Raw genomic sequence first — 19,454 nt, 5'->3', positions numbered from 1 at the left:
AAGCAGAAGTGAGAATAATTGTTTCTTGTTGTTATTGGAGGCACAAGGCCTCCTTCTCTGTTCTCCATTCCCCCTAGGTTGTCATGAGTACAGGACCCTGACATGTGCTCAGCATTTAAGCTCTGAAGCTCTGGAGAGCCTGAAATGGCAAAAGAAGCCATTTTATTGGAGGAGAAATGATTTCCATCCAGGCAGCTGAGTGAGCTGTGTGAATGAGAATGTAGCAGCAGCAGGGGCCTGCCCGCTCAGGCAGACCTGGTCACAGTCAATGCTCCAGAAAATACTTTTTAGCCCCTTGCTTTTTCTTCTCTCTCTTTCTCTGTGTCTGTGTGTTGGTGTGAAGCGGGTGCGAACATCTCATTTGGCATGCTTTGCCTCGTCACAGGATGTACTTCTGGAATGGTTGTCAATTCCGAATCTGTTGTTGATTTTATAGATCCTACAGGGTACGGAGACTTACATGTTCATGATTATTTTTTACATGAACAACACATCTTTGTCCCTGAGCCAGAGGAAGGTAAAGTTATGGTATTAGTCATAGTATTAGACCATGATCTGTGCTCACATTTTTCTTGAGAATGGGTTTCATGTATGGTTTAACAAGCCCATGGAATTGACTGTAGCTTGCACATTCTTTTTCTCCTCCCTCCCTGTGTGCATATGGACTGAGTCTGTGAAGCGTCAGTGAGGAGGGATCCGTTGGGACGGCCTGCTTATTGTTCTCTCACAAGGGAAGTGTGTTGGCTGGTGTCCACCAGTCAGTCTCTGTGGGTCTGTCTAGGTCCTAAGCCAATCCTGAACACAGCCTCGCTCCCAGGCAGGGAACAAGCCACGGGAGAGATTGAGACACCCCTTCCCCTCTCTCTCTCTATTTTTCTTCTTCTCTCCCTTTCTCCCCCTCTCCTCCAGCACAGCTCAGACATGCGGAGAGGAGACGACACCGGAGCTCTCTTCAGACAGTCCACTTCAGGGTGAAACTTTAATCCATCCCTCTTTCTCTTTCCCTCTATATTATCCCCCTCTTTTCCCCTCTATATTATCCCCCTCTCTTTCCCTCTATATTATCCCCCTCTCTTTCCCTCTATATTATCCCCCTCTCTTTCCCTCTATATTATCCCCCTCTCTTTCCCTCTGTATCCCAGAACACAGCATGGGAGTTACTCACCTCACCTGACTCAGGTCTGGGCTGTGTATATATCTTTGGTGGGGATGATACTGACAGTTTCTCACCACCTATTCTCAGCCTCCAAACAAGCTCTGTGAAGTAGGAAGGTTAGCCCTCAGGTGAAATCAAAGGCTATCAGTATGCGGAGTCTGACTGACTTTGGTATGGCTCCACTGTTCCCTCCTAGACCTACCTAGCTGTACTGTACAGTATCCAGATGTTCTTACCATCCTTAAGGGGGTGCCTAAAAACCGTGCATAAAAGCACATTGGTTGTCTATTACCAGAATGTAAAGAAAATTAGCACAAGTATAAATGAATTTCCATGGAGTTATACATATATAGGTAGGAGGAACCAAATGTCATTTTTAGTGAGTTGGACATTTTACAAGCGAATGTGAACGAGAGAGATTGTGCAAATGAACAAGGTTTTGACACATGCTTGGCTGAAGGAAAAACCTTCTGTTAGCTTCATTGTCATCAGATAACATTTTCTGCCTAAATGTGTTGCACTGATGTATTTTCTGTGAAGGAAAACTATACTTGCATGTCCCTGATCACGCTAATGAAGCAAAAAAAAACATGCCTTTTAATTTAAAACGCGACCCCTGTCAATACACAGCTGAACTAACCTGCTCCTGCTTTCTCCCGTTCTGCTATTTACAAACAAACACATGACTGGCGCAACTGTTCTGGGGTACTATGGTAACCTTCATAATGTAAAATAAAAATGTGACGTGTAGGGCTGACCCCATTTAGTCAACTGGTCGATTGTTTGGTCGATTGTTTGTTAGTCGACCGAGATTTCATTAGTCGGGCAGTAGCTAAACATTTAAATATAACATCACGGTGTACAAGACACCCGTCTGAGTGGACTGATTCATTGTGGAAGACGTGGGGACGGCACAGTCCATCGCTCTAAGACGTGATACTGAAAATGCATATGGTTGTATTACGTAAGAAAAATGTATTATTTATATAACAAATGTGCTTTCTCCTGCGTTGGATAGTGAACGCTCTTCGCAGTTCTGAAACACATCAGTGCACTGTTGAATTGGCACCTTTTCATTAGAGATCGACCGATTAATCGGAATGGCCGATTAATTAGGGCCGATTTCAATTGGTGATTTTGGACACTGATTTTGCCGATTTCAAAAAAATAATATGTATTTAACACCTTTTATTTAATCTTTATTTAACTAGGCAAGTCAGTTAAGAACACATTCTTATTTTCAATGACGGCCTAAGAACGGTGGGTTAACTGAATGACAGATTTTCACCTTGTCAGCTCGGGGGATCCAATCTTGCAACGTTACAGTTAACTAGTCCAACACAATAACGACCTGCCTCTCTCTCGTTGCTCTCCATAAGGAGACTGCCTGTTACGCGAATGCAGTAAGCCAAGCAAAGTTGCTAGCTAGCATTAAACTTATCTTATAAAAAACAATTATAATCACTTAACTACACATGGTTGATGATATTACTAGATATTATCTAGCGTGTCCTGCGTTGCATATAATCTGACTGAGTGGTGGTAGGCAGAAGCAGGTGCGTAAGCATTCATTCAAACAGCACTTTTGTGCGTTTTGCCTGCAGCTCTTCATTGTGCGTCAAGCATTGCGCTGTTTATGACTTCAAGCCTATCAACTCCCGAGATGAGGCAGGTGTAACCGATGTGAAATGGCTGGCTAGTTAGCGCGCGCTAAAAGCGTTTCAAACATCACTCGCTCTGAGCCTTGGAGTGTTTTTTTTTAAATATATTTTTTAAATATATATAAGTGGTTGTTTCCCTTGCTCTGCATGGGTAACGCTGCTGCTTCGAGGGTGGCTGTTGTCGTTGTGTTCCTGGTTCGAGCCCAGGGAGGACCGAAGCTAAACTGTTACACTGGCAATACTAAAGTGCCTATAAGAACATCCAATAGTCAAAGGTTAATGAAATACAAATGGTATAGAGGGAAATAGTCCTATAATAACTACAACCTAAAACTTCTTACCTGGGAATATTGAAGACTCATGTTAAAAGGAACCACCAGCTTTCACATGCTCTCCTGTTCTGAGCAAGGAACTGAAACATTAGCTTTCTTACATTGCACATATTGCACTTTTACTTTCTTCTCCAACACTTTGTTTTTGCATTATTTAAACCAAATTGAACATGTTCCATTGTTTTATTTGAGGCTAAATTGATTCTATTGATGTATTATATTAAGTTCAAATAAATGTTCATTCAGTATTGTTGTAATTGTCATTATTACAAATAATAAATAAAAATCGGCCGATTTAATCGGTATCTGCTTTTTTGGTCGTCCAATAATCGGTATCGGCATTGAAAAATCATAATCTGTCGACCTCTACATTTCATAGACCATGTTGCTATGTGAATAATAACAAAGTTAACCACCATATTGGTGTTGAGAACAGTGAGTGGAGGCAGCAGCGGAGTTAGGAGACGAGAAACAGGCCTTGTCTTTAATTGTAAAGAAAAATAAAGTGAGGAGGAAACCCTAACTGTTAAATGTGCCTGGCTTTATAAATCATCCATATTTACCTACAGAAATAAGACAGATCCTGCTTCTGTTGCCTGTTTTGAATATTTGTTTGATACCTTACAGAATTCTGTGAGCACCAAGCCTCACACAACCGCAATATCGGGTAAACAATTTCACAAATTTGGCTGTTTTTAATCTTTGCCATTCTGTAATGAAGGCTTTACAGTCTCTGGTATTATTTCTAATTAATTTAGTGTTTACACTGTTCCAAATTGTCAAATTATATTTATAATAATATTAACCCTCCCTTTTCTCGTTATTATTATTATGATCATTATAAAAATAAGTATAACCACCATTGAGCTGTAGGCCTAAGAGCGTGTCCTGTTTAGTTTTAATGCCTATATTTCAATATTTATAGAGGCTACTGTATCAATCATTCATTCATTTGACATCACACAGCATACGAGTCATTCATGATTTGAAATGCAATCAAGCATTTTAGTTTTAAAATACAATAAAGCGACCCTTGAATAATTAGTGTAAAGAATAAATCATTCCGTTTCAGAAATTGCATTCACGAATGTATGCAACTGTTTTTAGTCTTTGCTGTAATAAAGGCTTTAGCGTTTTTATTTTTTACAACTCTCTTGTATGCTTAATTTTATTTATTGTTGTTTACGTACCAATCGTTCAGGAAAATTATATTGTAATCCAACAGCACCAGTTTGGCACACATAATATGCACACAGCACTTGCTCCTTGCCTTTTTTGATCTTCCAGTGTTTTCCACAACTAGTCAAATTTATTCCACACATCTGACTTCCCCTTTACCTCCTGAGCAACCAGTAAACATTCCCCCGTTTTTTTGTCATGTTCTCTGCATCCATTTTGCTGTCACGTGGTATGGCATTCAGAGTTTGTTATAACCAATTTATTGATGTGATCATGCTATAGGTCAGCATGTGATGCATACATGTGTAACGTAAAGAGAGCAAGGGTTGAGGTAATAGGGATTTTTTTCCCTAAACAAATGAATGATTTTGGTAGCAGAAATGTTCAGTCAGTAATGGCTATAATTATGTTGCGGCTTCAACAACGCGATAAACACTTGATGTTCTGTGGTGGTCACTGCAGCAGGAAGGAGAGACGATTGGGGCGAGTCACAGTCAGTGGCTGTCCTTTTTTAGCGCAGCGAGTCTGAGCCCAGCGCTGCACAGTGAAATCAATTGCGGTCGTACTCCCTCTAGTTATTTGTCTTAATTATTTCATAAAACATTGTGCTTAAAGCATCAGACAAGCTTAGTGCATATAGTTGATTTGACTTAAAACACACAATGTGTCTATATATGGAAAAATACACTTTTAAAAATTTCCGCCAAGAGGGTCATATGAGGAGAGGTTGTCAGCTGTGTTGACTGTGGTGTGGTTTCAACATTTTCCTCTCAGCCCAGCACTGTTATAAGGCATCTCTCGAAACGATGCAACGTTGACCTTGTATGGATATTCATCTCAGGCTGCTTAAACCATCTAAAATATACTGTAAAGCCTGTTCTGCCTTAAAGGGACATTCATTATTATTATTTTTTAATCCACTTCATATTCATCATCTCCAGCAGCACCCCAAAATCAACATATGTGAGAATGGCGCAGTTCTATGTTTTGTAGTCAAAAATATAGAGAAAGATGACTTTCCAATGACAACATATTTGTAGGCAATTCATATGCAATGCGTACTCACAATTGGTCAAAATCACACGATGCGCACTGATGTCATTGGAAACACTTATCTACCTAATATTTTTTTTACTACAAAACATAGAAACGCACCAGGTTCATATATGTTGATGTTGGGGTGCTGCTGGAGATGATGAATATGAAGTTGAAAAATTGTAAAGTTTCCGTTGAACTCTCGAAACGATAGGTTACCGGTTCTTCTCTTAGACACCTTGGAATTCTCATCTGTAGTAGTATGGAGTGTCTAGTCTGTATCCCTGTTCTGTATCCCTGTTCTGTGTGTCTGTATGCCTGTGCTGTGTGTCTGTATGCCTGTGCTGTGTGTCTGTAACTTTCCTATCATTTGACATACTCTTGATAGTACCCAGTGTGATCATTGAGGAAGTACAGCCTGGCACAGGAATAACAAAGTGACTCAACATGTGCTTGTTATTCAATGTCAGACGACTGGGTTCTCATTCATGCCTCGTTTAATTTAATCCATCATATGCATGCCACTGTAAGCACTCATGTAGTCATCTCTCTCCAACCCTAATGTCTCTCTTTCTCCCTCTTCTCTCCATCCCTCTCTCTCAGGACCAGTTTGAAAACCTTGACAAGCATACTCAATGGGGGATCGACTTCCTAGAGAGGTATGCAAAGTTTGTCAAGGAAAGGCTGGAGATTGAACAGACCTATGCAAAACAGTTAAGGTAAGAATGTGGCTTTTATCGTTCAGTTCCATAGAAAAGGTTTTGAGGGGTTTTGCCTATACTTTACATCATTAATTGAATGAGTATTCTGTGTAGAATACGGTATTCTGTGTTATAGATGTAGACGTACAGTGGGGCAAAAACAGTATTTAGTCAGCCACCAATTGTGCAAGTTCTCCCACTTAAAAAATATGAGAGAGGCCTGTAATTTTCATCATAGGTACACTTCAACTACGACAGACAAAATGAGAAGAAAAAAAACTCCAGAAAATCACATTGTAGGATTTTTAATGAATTTATTTGCAAATTATGGTGGAAAATAAGTATTTGGTCACCTACAAACAAGCAAGATTTCTGGCTCTCACAGACCTGTAACTTCTTCTTTAAGAGGCTCCTCTGTCCTCCACTCGTTACCTGTATTAATGGCACCTGTTTGAACTTGTTATCAGTATAAAAGACACCTGTCCACAACCTCAGTCACACTCCAAACTCTACTATGGCCAAGACCAAAGAGCTGTCAAAGACACCAGAAACAATATTGTAGACCTGCACCAGGCTGGGAAGACTGAATCTGCAATAGGTACGCAGCTTGGTTTGAAGAAATCAAGTGTAGGAGCAATTATTAGGACATGGAAGACATACAAGACCACTGATAATCTCTCTCGATCTGGGGCTCCACGCAAGATCTCACCCCGTGGGGTCAAAATGATCACAAAATGATCAACAGTGAGCAAAAATCCCAGAACCACACGGGTGACCTAGTGAATGACCTGCAGAGAGCTGGGACCAAAGTAACAAAGCCTACCATCAGTAACACACTACGCCGCCAGGGACTCAAATCCTGCAGTGCCAGACGTGTCCACCTGCTTAAGCCAGTACATGTCCAGGCCCATCTGAAGTTTGTTAGAGAGCATTTGGATCCAGAAGAAGATTGGGAGAATGTCATATGGTCATGAAACCAAAATAGAACTTTTTGGTAAAAACTGAACTCGTCGTGTTTGGAGGACAAAGAATGCGGAGTTGCATCCAAAGAACACCGTACCTACTGTGAAGCATCGGGGTGGAAACATCATGCATTGGGGCTGTTTTTTTGCAAAAAGACCAGAACGACTGATCCGTGTAAAGGAAAGCATGAATAGGGCCATGTATCGTGAGATTTTGAGTGAAAACCTCCTTCCATCAGCAAGGGCATTGAAGATTAAACGTGGCTGGGTCTTTCAGCATGACAATGATCCCAAACACACCGCCCGGGCAACGAAAGAGTGGCTTCGTAAGAAGCTTTTCAAGGTCCTGGAGTGGCCTAGCCAGTCTTCAGATCAACCCCATAGAAAATCTTTGGAGGGAGTTGAAAGTCTGTGTTGCCCAGCAACAGCCCCAAAACATCACTGCTCTAGAGGAGATCTGCATGGAGGAATGGGCCAAAATACCAGCAACAGTGTGTGAAAACCTTGTGAAGACTTACAGAAAACGTTTGACCTCTGTCATTGCCAACAAAGGGTAATATAAGCCAATACCTCATTTGGCCGCCTTTCTTTCCAGTTCTCTACTGCCTGTGACTGGAACGAATTGCAAAAATCGCTGAAGTTGGAGACTTTTATCTCCCTCACCAACTTCAAACATCTGCTATCTGAGCAGCTAACCGATCGCTGCAGCTGTACATAGTCTTATCGGTAAATAGCCCACCCAATTTCACCTACCTCATCCCCATACTGTTTTTATTTATTTACTTTTCTGCTCTTTTGCACACCAATATCTCTACCTGTACATGACCATCTGATCATTTATCACTCCAGTGTTAATCTGCAAAAATGTAATTATTTGCCTACCTCCTCATGCCTTTTGCACACAATGTATATAGACTCTTTTTTCTACTGTGTTATTGACTTGTTTATTGTTTACTCCATGTGTAACTCTGTGTTGTCTGTTCACACTGCTATGCTTTATCTTGGCCAGGTCGCAGTTGCAAATGAGAACTTGTTCCCAACTAGCCTACCTGGTTAAATAAAGGTTAAATAAAAATAAAATAAAAAATAAGAAAGTATTGAGAAACTTTTGTTATTGACCAAATCTTATTTTCCACCATAATTTGCAAATTAATTCATTAAAATTCCTACAATATGATTTTCTGGATTTTTTTCCCTCATTTTGTCTGTCATAGTTGAAGTGTACCTATGATGAAAATTACAGGCCTCTCTCATATTTTTAAGTGTGAGAACTTGCACAATTGGTGGCTGACTAAATACTTTTTGCCCCACTGTATATTAGACATGAATGCATTAGTACTGTATATTAACCTTCAATATGCTAATCATCTAATATCAATGTAGAATTACCGGTTATGAAATAATGACTATGATAATTATCAAATGATGTGATTTGATGAGTATCTAAAAGTGTCCACTCAGCCTGAACAATAGGGCCAGCTCAGCCCAATCTGACATGGTTGTGCTACCATTAATAGATTTTTGGAGAGCCACAAATCAATATAATAGATATCTAGGAGGTGGCTGCTGGCCAGTCCCTAGACAGTAGAGGAGTAGGCAGATGCCAACGCCCCTCCAATGGGAACGCTGGAGTTGGTTACAGATGTAAACCCATTTATACGCTGTTGGATTGCACCCTCAAGGCTGTATCCTCCCTGACAACCATGTTATCACCTTTGGAGCAAATCTACCAAGGAGAAAAAAATAACAACAAAGAGTTCTAAAACGACGAGTTATTTAGTTAGTGAGACCACTGGTTTGACAAGGTTAGGAAGATGTAGGCTGGGTTGGTAAACCATAGGTTATCCCGCACTGATCAGATGGTTAGATCAGATTAGTGGTTAGAGCGTTGGACTAGTAACCGGAAGGTTCAGAGTTCAAACCCCCGAGCTGACAAGGTACAAATCTGTCGTTCTGCCCCTGAACAGGCAGTTAACCCACTGTTCCTAGGCCGTCATTGAAAATAAGAATTTGTTCTTAACTGACTTGCCTGGTTAAATAAAGGTAAAATAAAAAAGATGCATATAGGTACATTCTAGCCCATGTAAAATGCAACCTGCCGTAAGTATCTCTGTTAGTACGATTTAGAAACAGTGTAATCCCCATGGAGCGGTGGTCATCCCTGGAGCTGTGGTCGTAACGTAGAAACTCCAGCTGTGGCCTCTGCACCCCCACCAGGCTCTACCCCCCCCCCCCCCCCTCCTCCTCCTTTGGGTGTTGCCTAGTTACAGCACCAATATGCTGAGGATTATTTTAAAGAGATGCGTCTGAATGACGACTAAACTGGGAATGTTTAGTCACGGCGTGTGTAACCCAGTGAATATCCAGCTATGAATCATGTGCTGAAGAAGAGCTCCGTGATTTCGCCCTCATGCGTTCTTAAAACGTGCATTACATGGTGATCGGCTTCACGCTGCTACCATTTTCAGCACTCCTTCTCTCTACCGTTTCTGTGGACGTATTTCTCCCCAGTCTCTGACTCCCTGGACTGTGTGTGTGTGTGTGTAGCCACTCCCCTGCCTCCCAGGACTGGGAAACCGAGTGCTGTTTGGTGTAAGCCCCTTCATTAGTTGGTCTCAGTGGGGACTGATTGGAGGAGGGGGCAGGGCGGCGGCGAGTTCTGAAAACCTCTCTGTATTCCTCCTCTATTCATCCCTAAAGAGCGAGTGGAACCTGAGCACTGTATGCCTGAAGAGCCCCACAGCACAGCCCCACACTACAGGAGCCCCTCTCCAGAGGGACTACTTTATCAAAGACAAACATGTCTTTTGTTTTGCTCCTCCTGCGTGTGTTCTGGAGGGAACAACCGAGGAGAGTGCAGGAATATCACACAGTACCAGGTTATCTGTGTCGGTCTGACCTACTTTTATCTAGTCTCTCTCTGAGGAGCGTCTGAATGCGAGAAACTGAGCTATCTCAGCCAATCATTTTATCATATTCACATACAGAAGGAAATACTGAAATGAAGAAAGAGCTGTAATTTTGGTTAATGTGCTCCTGTCTTGGGGAGTAAAAAAGGCTGCTGTCTGTTCTGTCTGTCTCTTCTCTGTCTCTGACCATATGTATCCTCTCTCCTCACAGGAACCTGGTTAAGAAGTACTGTCCCAAGCGCTCCAAAGATGATGAACCTAGGTGAGTAGATTAGACCCATTTATATTAAATGGTTAACAACCTGTGAACGGTGTCAGCTTATCACACACTGGGCCTTTCCACTAGACCGGTCACCACAAACACAGACTGCCATGGCAACACAGCACTTTTTAAATGTTTAATTGCTTCCATAGAATAGAGTAACAAGTCAGCAAGAGTTAGCAAGTCCTACAGCTGTGTAGGATATCTGACTCTGACGTAGACATTATTGGCTGCTATCGCACAGGAATGATATCAAAGGTCTGCGAGTGAGGGAGAGTGAGTGAGGGAGGGAGGGAGGGAAGGAGGGAGAGAGTGAGGGAGGGAGGGAGGGAAGGAGGGAGAGTGAGGGAGGGAGGGAGGGAAGGAGGGAGAGTGAGGGAGGGAGGGAGGGAAGGAGGGAGAGTGAGGGAGGGAGGGAAGGAAGGAGGGAGAGACTGAGGGAAGGAGGGAGAGTGAGGGAGGGAGGGAAGGAGGGAGGGAGAGACGGGGAAGGAGTGAGAGTGAGGGAGGGAGGGGGAGGGAAGGAGGGAGAGTGAGGGAGGGGGAGGGAAGGAGGGAGAGTGAGGGAGGGAGGGAAGGAGGGAGGGAGAGGGAGGGAGGGAGAGTGAGGAAGGAGGGAGAGGGAGGGAGGGAGGGAAGGAAGGAGGGAGAGTGAGTGAGGGAAGGAGGGGGAGTGAGGGAGGGAGGGAGTGAGAGTGAGGGAAGGAGGGAGAGTGAGGGAGGGAAGGAGGGTGAGGGAGGGAGGGAAGGAGGGAAGGAAGGAGGGTGAGGGAGGGAGTGAGGGAAGGAGGGAGAGTGAGGGAGGGAGGGAGGGAGAGTGAGGAAGGAAGGAAGGAGGGAGGGAGAGGGAGGGAGGGAAGGAAGGAGGGTGAGGGAGTGAGGGAGAGAAGGAGGGAGAGAAGGAGGGAGAGTGAGGGAAGGAAGGAAGGAGTGAGGGAAGGAGGGAGAGTGTGGGAGGGAGAGTGAGGAAGGAAGGAAGGAAGGAGGGAGGGAGGGGGGAGGGAGGGAGAGGGAGGGAGGGAGGGAATGGAGAGAGGGAGGGAGAGACTGAGGGAAGGAGGGTGAGGGAGGGAGGGAGAGACTGAGGGAAGGAGGGAGAGTGAGGGAGGGAGGGAAGGAAGGAGGGTGAGGGAGGGAGTGAGGGAAGGAGGGAGAGTGAGGGAGGGATGGAAGGAAGGAAGGAGGGAGAGTGAGGGAGGGAGGGAGAGTGAGGAAGGAAGGAGGGTGAGGGAGGGAGGGAGGGAGGGAGGTGAGGGAGGGAGGGAAGGAAGGAAGGAGGGAGAGTGAGGGAGGGAGAGTGAGGGAGGGGGAGGGAGGGAGGGAGGGGGAGGGAGGGAGAGAAGGAGGGAGAGGGAGAGACTGAGGGAGGGAGAGTGAGGGAGGGAGAGTGAGGGAGGGAATGGAGAGAGGGAGGGGGAGAGACTGAGGGAAGGAGGGTGAGGGAGGGAGGGAGAGACTGAGGGAAGGAGGGGGAGGGAGGGAGAGACTGAGTGAGGGAGAGACTGAGTGAGGGAGAGACTGAGTGAGGGAGAGACTGAGGGATGGAGGGGAGTGAGGGAAGGAGGGAGACTGAGGGATGGAGGGGAGAGGGAGGGAAGGAGGGAGAGGGAGGGAAGGAGGGAGGGAAGGAGGGAGAGTGAGGGAAAGTGAGGGAGGGAAGGAGGAAGAGGGAGACCTGAGGGAGGGAGAGATGGCTCCCTTTAGCCTCAGCCTCACAGCACTGATATTTGGGACAACACCCTCTGAATTCTCTGAAACTCTTCCCCTAATTAATTAAATTATCCCTACATAATTTGGCCCTGTGTGCTAACACTGGTGCTGTAACAGGACAGGGAGAGGACTAGGGAGGGAGTGAAGGAGGCCCTCTAAAGGATGCATAACATAAACGTCCCTTTTTCAGGACCATGTATTTCAAAGATAAATTGTAAAAATCCAAATAACTTCACAGATCTTCATTGTAAAGGGTTTTAACACTGTTTCCCATGCTTGTTCAATGAACCATAAACAATTAACGAACATCCACTTGTGGAACGGTCGAGATAAGACACTAACAGCTTACAGACAGTAGGCAATTAAGGTCACAGTTATGAAAACTTAGGACACTAAACAGTCCTTTCTACTGACTCTAAAAACACCAAAAGGAAGATGCCCATGGTCCCTGCTCATCTGCGTGAATGTGCCTTAGGCATGCTGCTAGGAGGCATGAGGACTGCAGATGTGGCCAGGGCAATAAATTGTGAGTCGCCTAAGACAGCGCTACAGGGAGAGAGGACGGACAGCTGATCGTCCTCGCAGTGGCAGACCATGTGTAACAACACCTGCACAGGATCGGTACATCCAACATCACACCTGCGGGACAGGTACAGGATGGCAACAACAACTGCCTGAATTACACCAGGAATGCACAATCCCTCCATCAGTGCTCAGACTGTCCGCAATAGGCTAAGAGAGGCTGGACTGAGGTCTTGTAGATCTATTGTCTGGTGAGGAGCTGCCTTACATCATCGGTAACAACGTTTCCCATGGGCACAAACCCACCGTCACGGGGGGATGGTCAGATTCGTATTTATCGTCAAAGGAATGAGCGTTACACAGAGGCATGTACTCTGGAGCGGGATCGATTTGGAGGTGGGGGGTCCGTCATGGTCTGGGGCAGTGTGTCATAGCATCATCTCACTGAGCTTGTTGTCATTGCAGGCAATCTCAACGCTGTGCGTTACAGGGAAGACTTCCTCCTCCCTCATGTGGTTACCCTTCCGGCAGGCTCATCCTGACATGACCCTCGAGCATGACAATGCCAACAGCCATACTGGTCACTCTGTGCGTGATATCCTGCAGGAATGTCAGTGTTCTGCCATGGCCAGCGAAGAGCCCAGATCTCAATACCATTGAGCACCTCTGGGACCTGTTGGATCGGAGGGTGAGGGCTAGGGCCATTCCCTCCAGAAATGTCCGGGAACTTGCATGTGCCTTGGTGGAAGAGTGGGGTAACATCTCACAGCAAGAACTGGCTAAAATGGTGCAGTCCACGTGGAGGAGATGCACTGCAGTATTTAATGCAGCTGGTGGCCACACCAGATACTGGCTTACATTTGATTTTTATCCCCCCCTTTGTTCATGGACACATTATTCAATTTCTTTTAGTCACATGTGTGTGGAACTTGTTCAGTTTATGTCTCAGTTGTTGAATCTTATGTTCATTCAACTATTTACACATGTTAAGTTTGCTGAAAATAAACACAGTTGACAGTGAGGACGTTTTCTTTTTTTGCTGAGTTTATGTCCCTATCCCTCCTTTCTTTGTCCTTCCTCAGTGGATGCGTGTGTGTAGTGTTGGAAAAAGTACACAATTTTAATACTTGAGTAAATGGAAAATACCCTAATGGAAAATGACTAAGTAAAAGTCACCCAGTAAAATTCTACTTGAGTAAAAGTATGTCAAAAGTATTATTATTATTATAATTATTATTATTATTGCTAAAATATAGAATGTAAAAGTATAAAGCATTTCCAATTCCTTATATTAAGCAAACTAGATGTCACCATTTTCTTGTTTTAAATTTTATTTACGCATAGCCAGTGGGCACTCTACAACATTCAGATGTAATTTACACACGAATCATGTTTGTGTAGTGAGTCCGCTAGATCAGAGGAAGTAGGGATGAACCAGGGATGTTCTCTTGATAAGTGTGTGAATTTGTCAATTTTCCAGTCCTGCTATGCATTCAAAATGTAACGAGTACTTTTGGGTGTCAGGGAAAATGTACTTTTTTCTCCCTACAATCTTTTAAGGAATGTTGTGAAGTAAAAGTAGTCAGAAATAGTCTCATACTCTCTGTGTGATACAGAGGGGGAGCCGGTCTCTCTTTTTAATCAGAGCCGAGGTCCAACCATATTCTAGATTTGTCCATAACCACTGCCATCTGATCCGTCTTTCTCTCTATCCTCACAAATTCATTTCTAAAAGTTGACTTGCTAATATCCTTGTTTGTTGTGCTGAGTAACCTGTCCTGTGTGTTCAGGTTCTCGTCGTGCATGTCCTTCTACTCCATCCTGAATGAGCTGAATGACTACGCGGGGCAGAGGGAGGTAGTGGCTGAGGAGATGGGACACAATGTGTACGGAGAGCTGATGAGGTATTCACAGGACCTCAAGTCAGAGAGGAAACACGTGAGTGGCTTTACCAGTAGGACACTAATCCCTGGATGTACGTATTGCAGGCTTCATTAGTGTTGTTATGTTGTGTATAGTAGTGCACCTGTATGAACAGGAGTATCTATCTTAATTTATTTAACGGGTGGGTCTAATCCTGAATGCTGATTGGATAAAACCGCATTCCAGCCGGTGTCTATTCCACAAGTCACCACCGGCTAAATCTGACGTTAAAATGTCTATTTACTCTGTTCCATCACATGCACATTGTATTGTATTCATTAAAAAGGCTTCTAAAGTTTATTTCCACTTTAAAATGTCAACCTTGATTTATCCTAGCTAAATGTATCAAACCCTACACAAAAATGTCCATTTAATTAGAATCCACATAATAATTAACATTTCCTGTTGCTGCAGGATTATTTTCCCTCTGTGAGAAACTAGTAAAATTAAGATGGTACATCTGTGTGTTGAGTTGTGTGTTTTGATTCCACAGCACCTTCAGGAGGGCAGGAAGGCCCAGCAGTATCTGGACCAGTGTTGGAAACATATGGACAATGTGAGTGTGTGAGAGGAGGCAGGGAAGAGATGGATGGATGGAGGGAGGGAGGGCCACGTGGCACAGGGCACAGAGAGGACAGGGAAGGCCCCACGCAGGGAAGGAGGCCTGTGTGACACGTGGACCTCCAGCAGGGACCTGCTCCCCTCTGCCGACAGCCAGACGCCCAGTCCTGCTGGGCCGCCTGTGAGAGAGGGCCAAGAGGATCTCCACTTACCTCTGCGCACACACACACACTTAAAGGAGTGCATACACACACACCGGAAGATGCATACATAAAAGAACACATCGGCACAAACATACACACACTGATGAGAGAAGTATTCCTGCATTTCATGCCTTTCCAGTTTGCCTGTGTGTCACATTGTCAAAGGCTGAATTATTTTTGCTGCTTTTAGGGCTTGTGTGATTGCAGCCAGCAACAGTTGAATCTCACATTGCGAATATCAGTGTTGTAATGCCTTAGGTATTCCTCTTTGTTGTCACGTAATGCAGCAGATTTTCTAGCAGGAGGAAAGCATACATTTATTTAGAGGTTTTTCGTTTGCTCTGCTGCCTGTTTAACCACAATAAAGTGTTTCTGCTCTGTTTTGCTCTCCTATCTATGTCCTGTAGAAATGGTAGAGACTTGCATTCATTACAAGGCAGGATTGACTCCTGGTTTAGAGAAGAGGTCAATATGTCTTGACTAATAATCTGTCTCCTATTTGACTTTCTTAGAGCAAGAAGAAGTTTGAGCGGGAGTGTAAGGAGGCAGAGAAATCACAGATCAGCTACGACAGGTTAGACAACGACATCAACGCCACCAAGTCAGAGGTAGAAAAGGTAAGTCCTGACCTGGCTTGAGCCTTGACATGTAAACTACCTACACCCATACACATCGGAGGTTGTCATTTGCTGTGTGTATTGAGTGGTCCTGAATTTTCCATCTTGTCCACTGCAGGCAAAGTCCCAGTTGTACCTGCGCACACACTCAGCAGACGAGAGTAAGAACGAGTATGCCGCTCAGCTGCAGAACTTTAACGGGGAACAGTGGAAACATTTCAATGTGGCCATTCCACAGATATTCAAGGTAAGCCACGGCCAGCCATTGTCCTCCAGGCTCCAACTTCTGTCTCATCCCGCATTAGCCAGAGAGATGGAAATCTGAGCTGTGATTGGCTCACAGGACACCAAAAGGTCAGAGGTCACGGGGTGTGTCTGTGTGTTCCTGACCTCTCCAGAACCTGCAGGACATGGACGAGAGGCGGACAGTGAAGCTGGGAGAGACGTACCGGAGCTTTGCTGAAGTGGAGCGCAGAGTCGTCCCCATCATCTCCAAGTGTCTGGAGGGCATGGTGACTGCTGCCAAGGCTGTGGACCAACGCAAGGTGGGTCTGGAGCATGGTGCCCTATGTTATGATGCTGTGGTGGCCTACACAGTAGCATGATTCCCTTATAGCATGAGCATATGTGACGGTGCTCTATAGTTTGAAGCAGGGTGTACACAAGACTTTGCTTTAGCATGGTGACTCTAGCACGGAGCGGAGGCAGCTCATGGCATGGGTGGAGCAGCATCAGTAGTTAGTCATCCACCCACCAGCCAAGCCAGCGGTGAGGCAATGCCTCTCTAAACACTGGAACCGCCATAGGTCAATGGCCACTGATGCTTTGATTTTGTAAATAAATACAAAATCTGCCAAAACAAAATGCAACTTCTTGCTCTTTCCTTGACTTTTCCTTAAATGTTTCTATTTTTGCATTGCTAATTTTTCAGAAGTTTGAACTCACAAATGTTTTAAAAGTATTGAACATTTTCACCAACTTGTGCTGTACGACGTTGGTACCCAGCCAGGCGCTAATGTGTGTGTCTCCTCACTGAATGAATGACATGGATGAATGGGCGATAATTGTGCACTTTACTTCACAATTGAATTTCAATTTGGCCTAACTGAATGATACAGCCTGGAATTGAACCAGGGTCTGTAGGGAAGCCTCTGCCGTTTTAGACTGCTGTGCCACTCAGGTGTTTATGCACTGTTTATCAAACTTTGAAGCTTGTGTTTGCGCATATGCATCTGATGCGTATGCTATAGGAACACCCGGCAACATTCTCTAGCGGATGCTGAAAGGCCATGCGGTTCTAGTGTTATATGGATACTTTGGGATTTTTCCAATGAGGCCCTTTGTCTACTTCCCAAGAGTCAGATGAACTCGTAGATACCGTTTTTATGTCTCTGTGTCCAGTATAAAGGAGGTTAGAGGTAGTTTCACGAGCCAATGCCAACTAGCGCAATAACTAGAAGTCTATGGACATCTGCTAGCATGCTAGCTGTGGTGTATCAGTCAGCCTCTGCCTAGTCTCCAGCCTCTGTCTCCTCCAGTGTTTGTGTTGCTGGCTGGCCCCGGCAGACAGAGCCTCCTCTCTCCTTCCCACCCACGGGCCTACATACAGCCTGGCTGGTTCTACATCCAGCCAGCTGAGCAGAGCTGCTCCCACTCAGTGGGCCATGTTTTCCTTTGATTGTTCTGCGCATGCTGCACAGTGGTTTCCACCAGGGGCTGAGCTGTACTCTGCACTCAGGTCACGGTGTCTCAGAAAACATCATTTTAAAGAAATGTCAGTCTGTAATGTTTGTTCTTCACCAGATCTTAGTCTCACACTGTCTTTTTTCTGTCTCTCTGTCAGGACTCAGCGATTGTAGTGGAGTCATTTAAGTCAGGCTTTGAGCCTCCAGGGGACTTCCCATTTGAGGACTACAGTCAGAACCTTTCCCGGACGGGCTCAGACAACACCATCAGCACCCCCAAGAACGAGGGGGTGGTCAAGCCAGACCCCAAACACTCGATTAGCAAGGCGGCCAAGAACAAACTGTGGCTCTTTGGGAAAAAGCCCAAGGTGAGAGATTCATCATCACCTGCTATCAAGACCTTTGCTTGCTGTTTAAATAGTGAACAACTTGCATGTATGTATGTATGTATGTCCGTATGTCCGTCCACTCACTGATTTTTGTCTGTTTTTTTTCTTGTAACAGAGTCCACTGGTAGGTTTATACCTTGTTACGGTAGCTGTCTTTTTATAACAGTCACCTGAATCTAGCATTTTCTATCTCATTACATAAATCACTACACTTTGACCTACCAAAGGCAATGCCGTCTGTTAATCTATAACGTTTTGTAGGTTTGTGTGAGAGTAGCTAACCATTTTCAAATGACTTGTCTAATACAAGGGGTGTTGGTGCTCATATTGACTTTGATTTGCCTGCTCTGGTCTTATGTCCATTCTGGTTTCTCACCCGAAGGTCTCTCAGATTTCATATTGCATGATCTTCCTTAACTGGTGTTTCTCCTGTTGAGATTTGTTTTGTGGGACAATAAGTTGGATAACCACACTTTTATTTGTTTTACCTCTGTCTCACAACACCATGACTTTATGTTCCATCGTTACAATTATGTTACTTGTTCTAAAAGTTTTCAGGTTGATCACCTCTTTTTTTGTCGTCCCAGTCTCCCCCCTCCTCTCCTCCCCCTGCTCCCCACCGCCCTGACCTGGCTACCTCCAGCCACTGTCAGGCTCCTAAATTTGCTAGTGACCCCATAGCTTTCTGTCTGTCTGAACTGAGAACGGTCAAACCCAGGATAGCCTCTTTCAGGGGTCTTAAACGAGGGGTAAGATGAAGAGCATGTCAGTGTGTTTGGGTTTGCAGTGATTTAAGTCTCTTTTTCTCTCTCTCCCTTCTCACCTCCCTCTCTTCTGTCTCTGGTTTTGATCCAGTTAGTTATTCTCTAGTTAGGAACAGGGGGGGGGGGGTGTTGAATTCACAGGAGTGCCATTTGTAGAGCATGTTGTGTGACGTGTAGGAAGTGATACTGTAGCTGTAGGTGGTATTTGGATAGGTTACAGTGGTATGTCGAAATGACATGAAGGTCAACTGGACCTCATCATGAGCTAGCCAATATACTGTATGACGGCTAAACAGTCTAATGAATGTCACGCAGTGGTATTATTGTGCCAGACCATTGAGTGTGTGTCACCCCTGTGTGTCCCATTTGGTTTCTGGCTGAAGGGCCTAGTTTGATTTCCTTAATGTATGAGGTGACTCATGGTTGTCTGCAGTATGGAGACAGACTTCCTGGAAACAACCTCCTTCCTGCTTCAAATGGCATCGCATCATCTAAAGAGGGCTTTTAAGATGTCAACTTGTTTTTAGTGGAATTAAAAGGGTATCTTGAGAACAGTGTATTCTCCTTAGAGGATAGCCTTTCCAATACATGATATGCCACATTCTATGTAGCGTCAAGCATCAATAAGTTCAATTATTGAAATATAATAACCGATTACATAAGTATAACTTCACCCAGATTGACACACTAATAGGGCTCATCAGATTCTGTCCATCTTTGTTCTTGACAGCTGTGGGTAACCCCCGACAACCTCTTGACTCTCCTTCCATAGTCACACCCTTGTGATGCTGTGCTCGTAGTTACCGTGACAACCTACATGAGCCACGTACGTTTTGATAACCGTTCCATCTTTTGCTTTTTCTTCTATTGTAACCCAAACCTG

At 44.5% G+C, this 19,454-nt stretch overlaps 1 protein-coding gene across 3 annotated transcripts in view; it reads left to right on the top strand.

Annotated features, from left to right (window-relative positions):
* Positions 1–19,454, top strand: part of LOC135556425 (formin-binding protein 1-like) — a 79,227-nt gene that overhangs the window by 53,874 nt on the left and 5,899 nt on the right. For 2 of the 3 annotated variants that reach the window (XM_064989629.1, XM_064989628.1), the window contains exons 2-9: positions 5,967–6,082; positions 10,147–10,197; positions 14,220–14,367; positions 14,846–14,908; positions 15,629–15,733; positions 15,852–15,980; positions 16,132–16,278; positions 17,577–17,786. In XM_064989629.1, coding sequence (XP_064845701.1) covers positions 5,967–6,082; positions 10,147–10,197; positions 14,220–14,367; positions 14,846–14,908; positions 15,629–15,733; positions 15,852–15,980; positions 16,132–16,278; positions 17,577–17,786 — 969 coding nt within the window. Of the gene's footprint in view, positions 1–5,966; positions 6,083–10,146; positions 10,198–14,219; positions 14,368–14,845; positions 14,909–15,628; positions 15,734–15,851; positions 15,981–16,131; positions 16,279–17,576; positions 17,787–18,394; positions 18,557–19,454 lie in introns of all 3 variants that reach the window. The other variant, XM_064989630.1, reaches the window with a different exon arrangement.

This window comes from Oncorhynchus masou, chromosome 15 (assembly GCF_036934945.1).
Source record: "Oncorhynchus masou masou isolate Uvic2021 chromosome 15, UVic_Omas_1.1, whole genome shotgun sequence".
Taxonomy (NCBI): Eukaryota; Metazoa; Chordata; class Actinopteri; order Salmoniformes; family Salmonidae; genus Oncorhynchus; species Oncorhynchus masou.
Note: the sequence above shows the minus strand (reverse complement) of the source record. Positions and strands in the feature narration are given on the sequence as shown.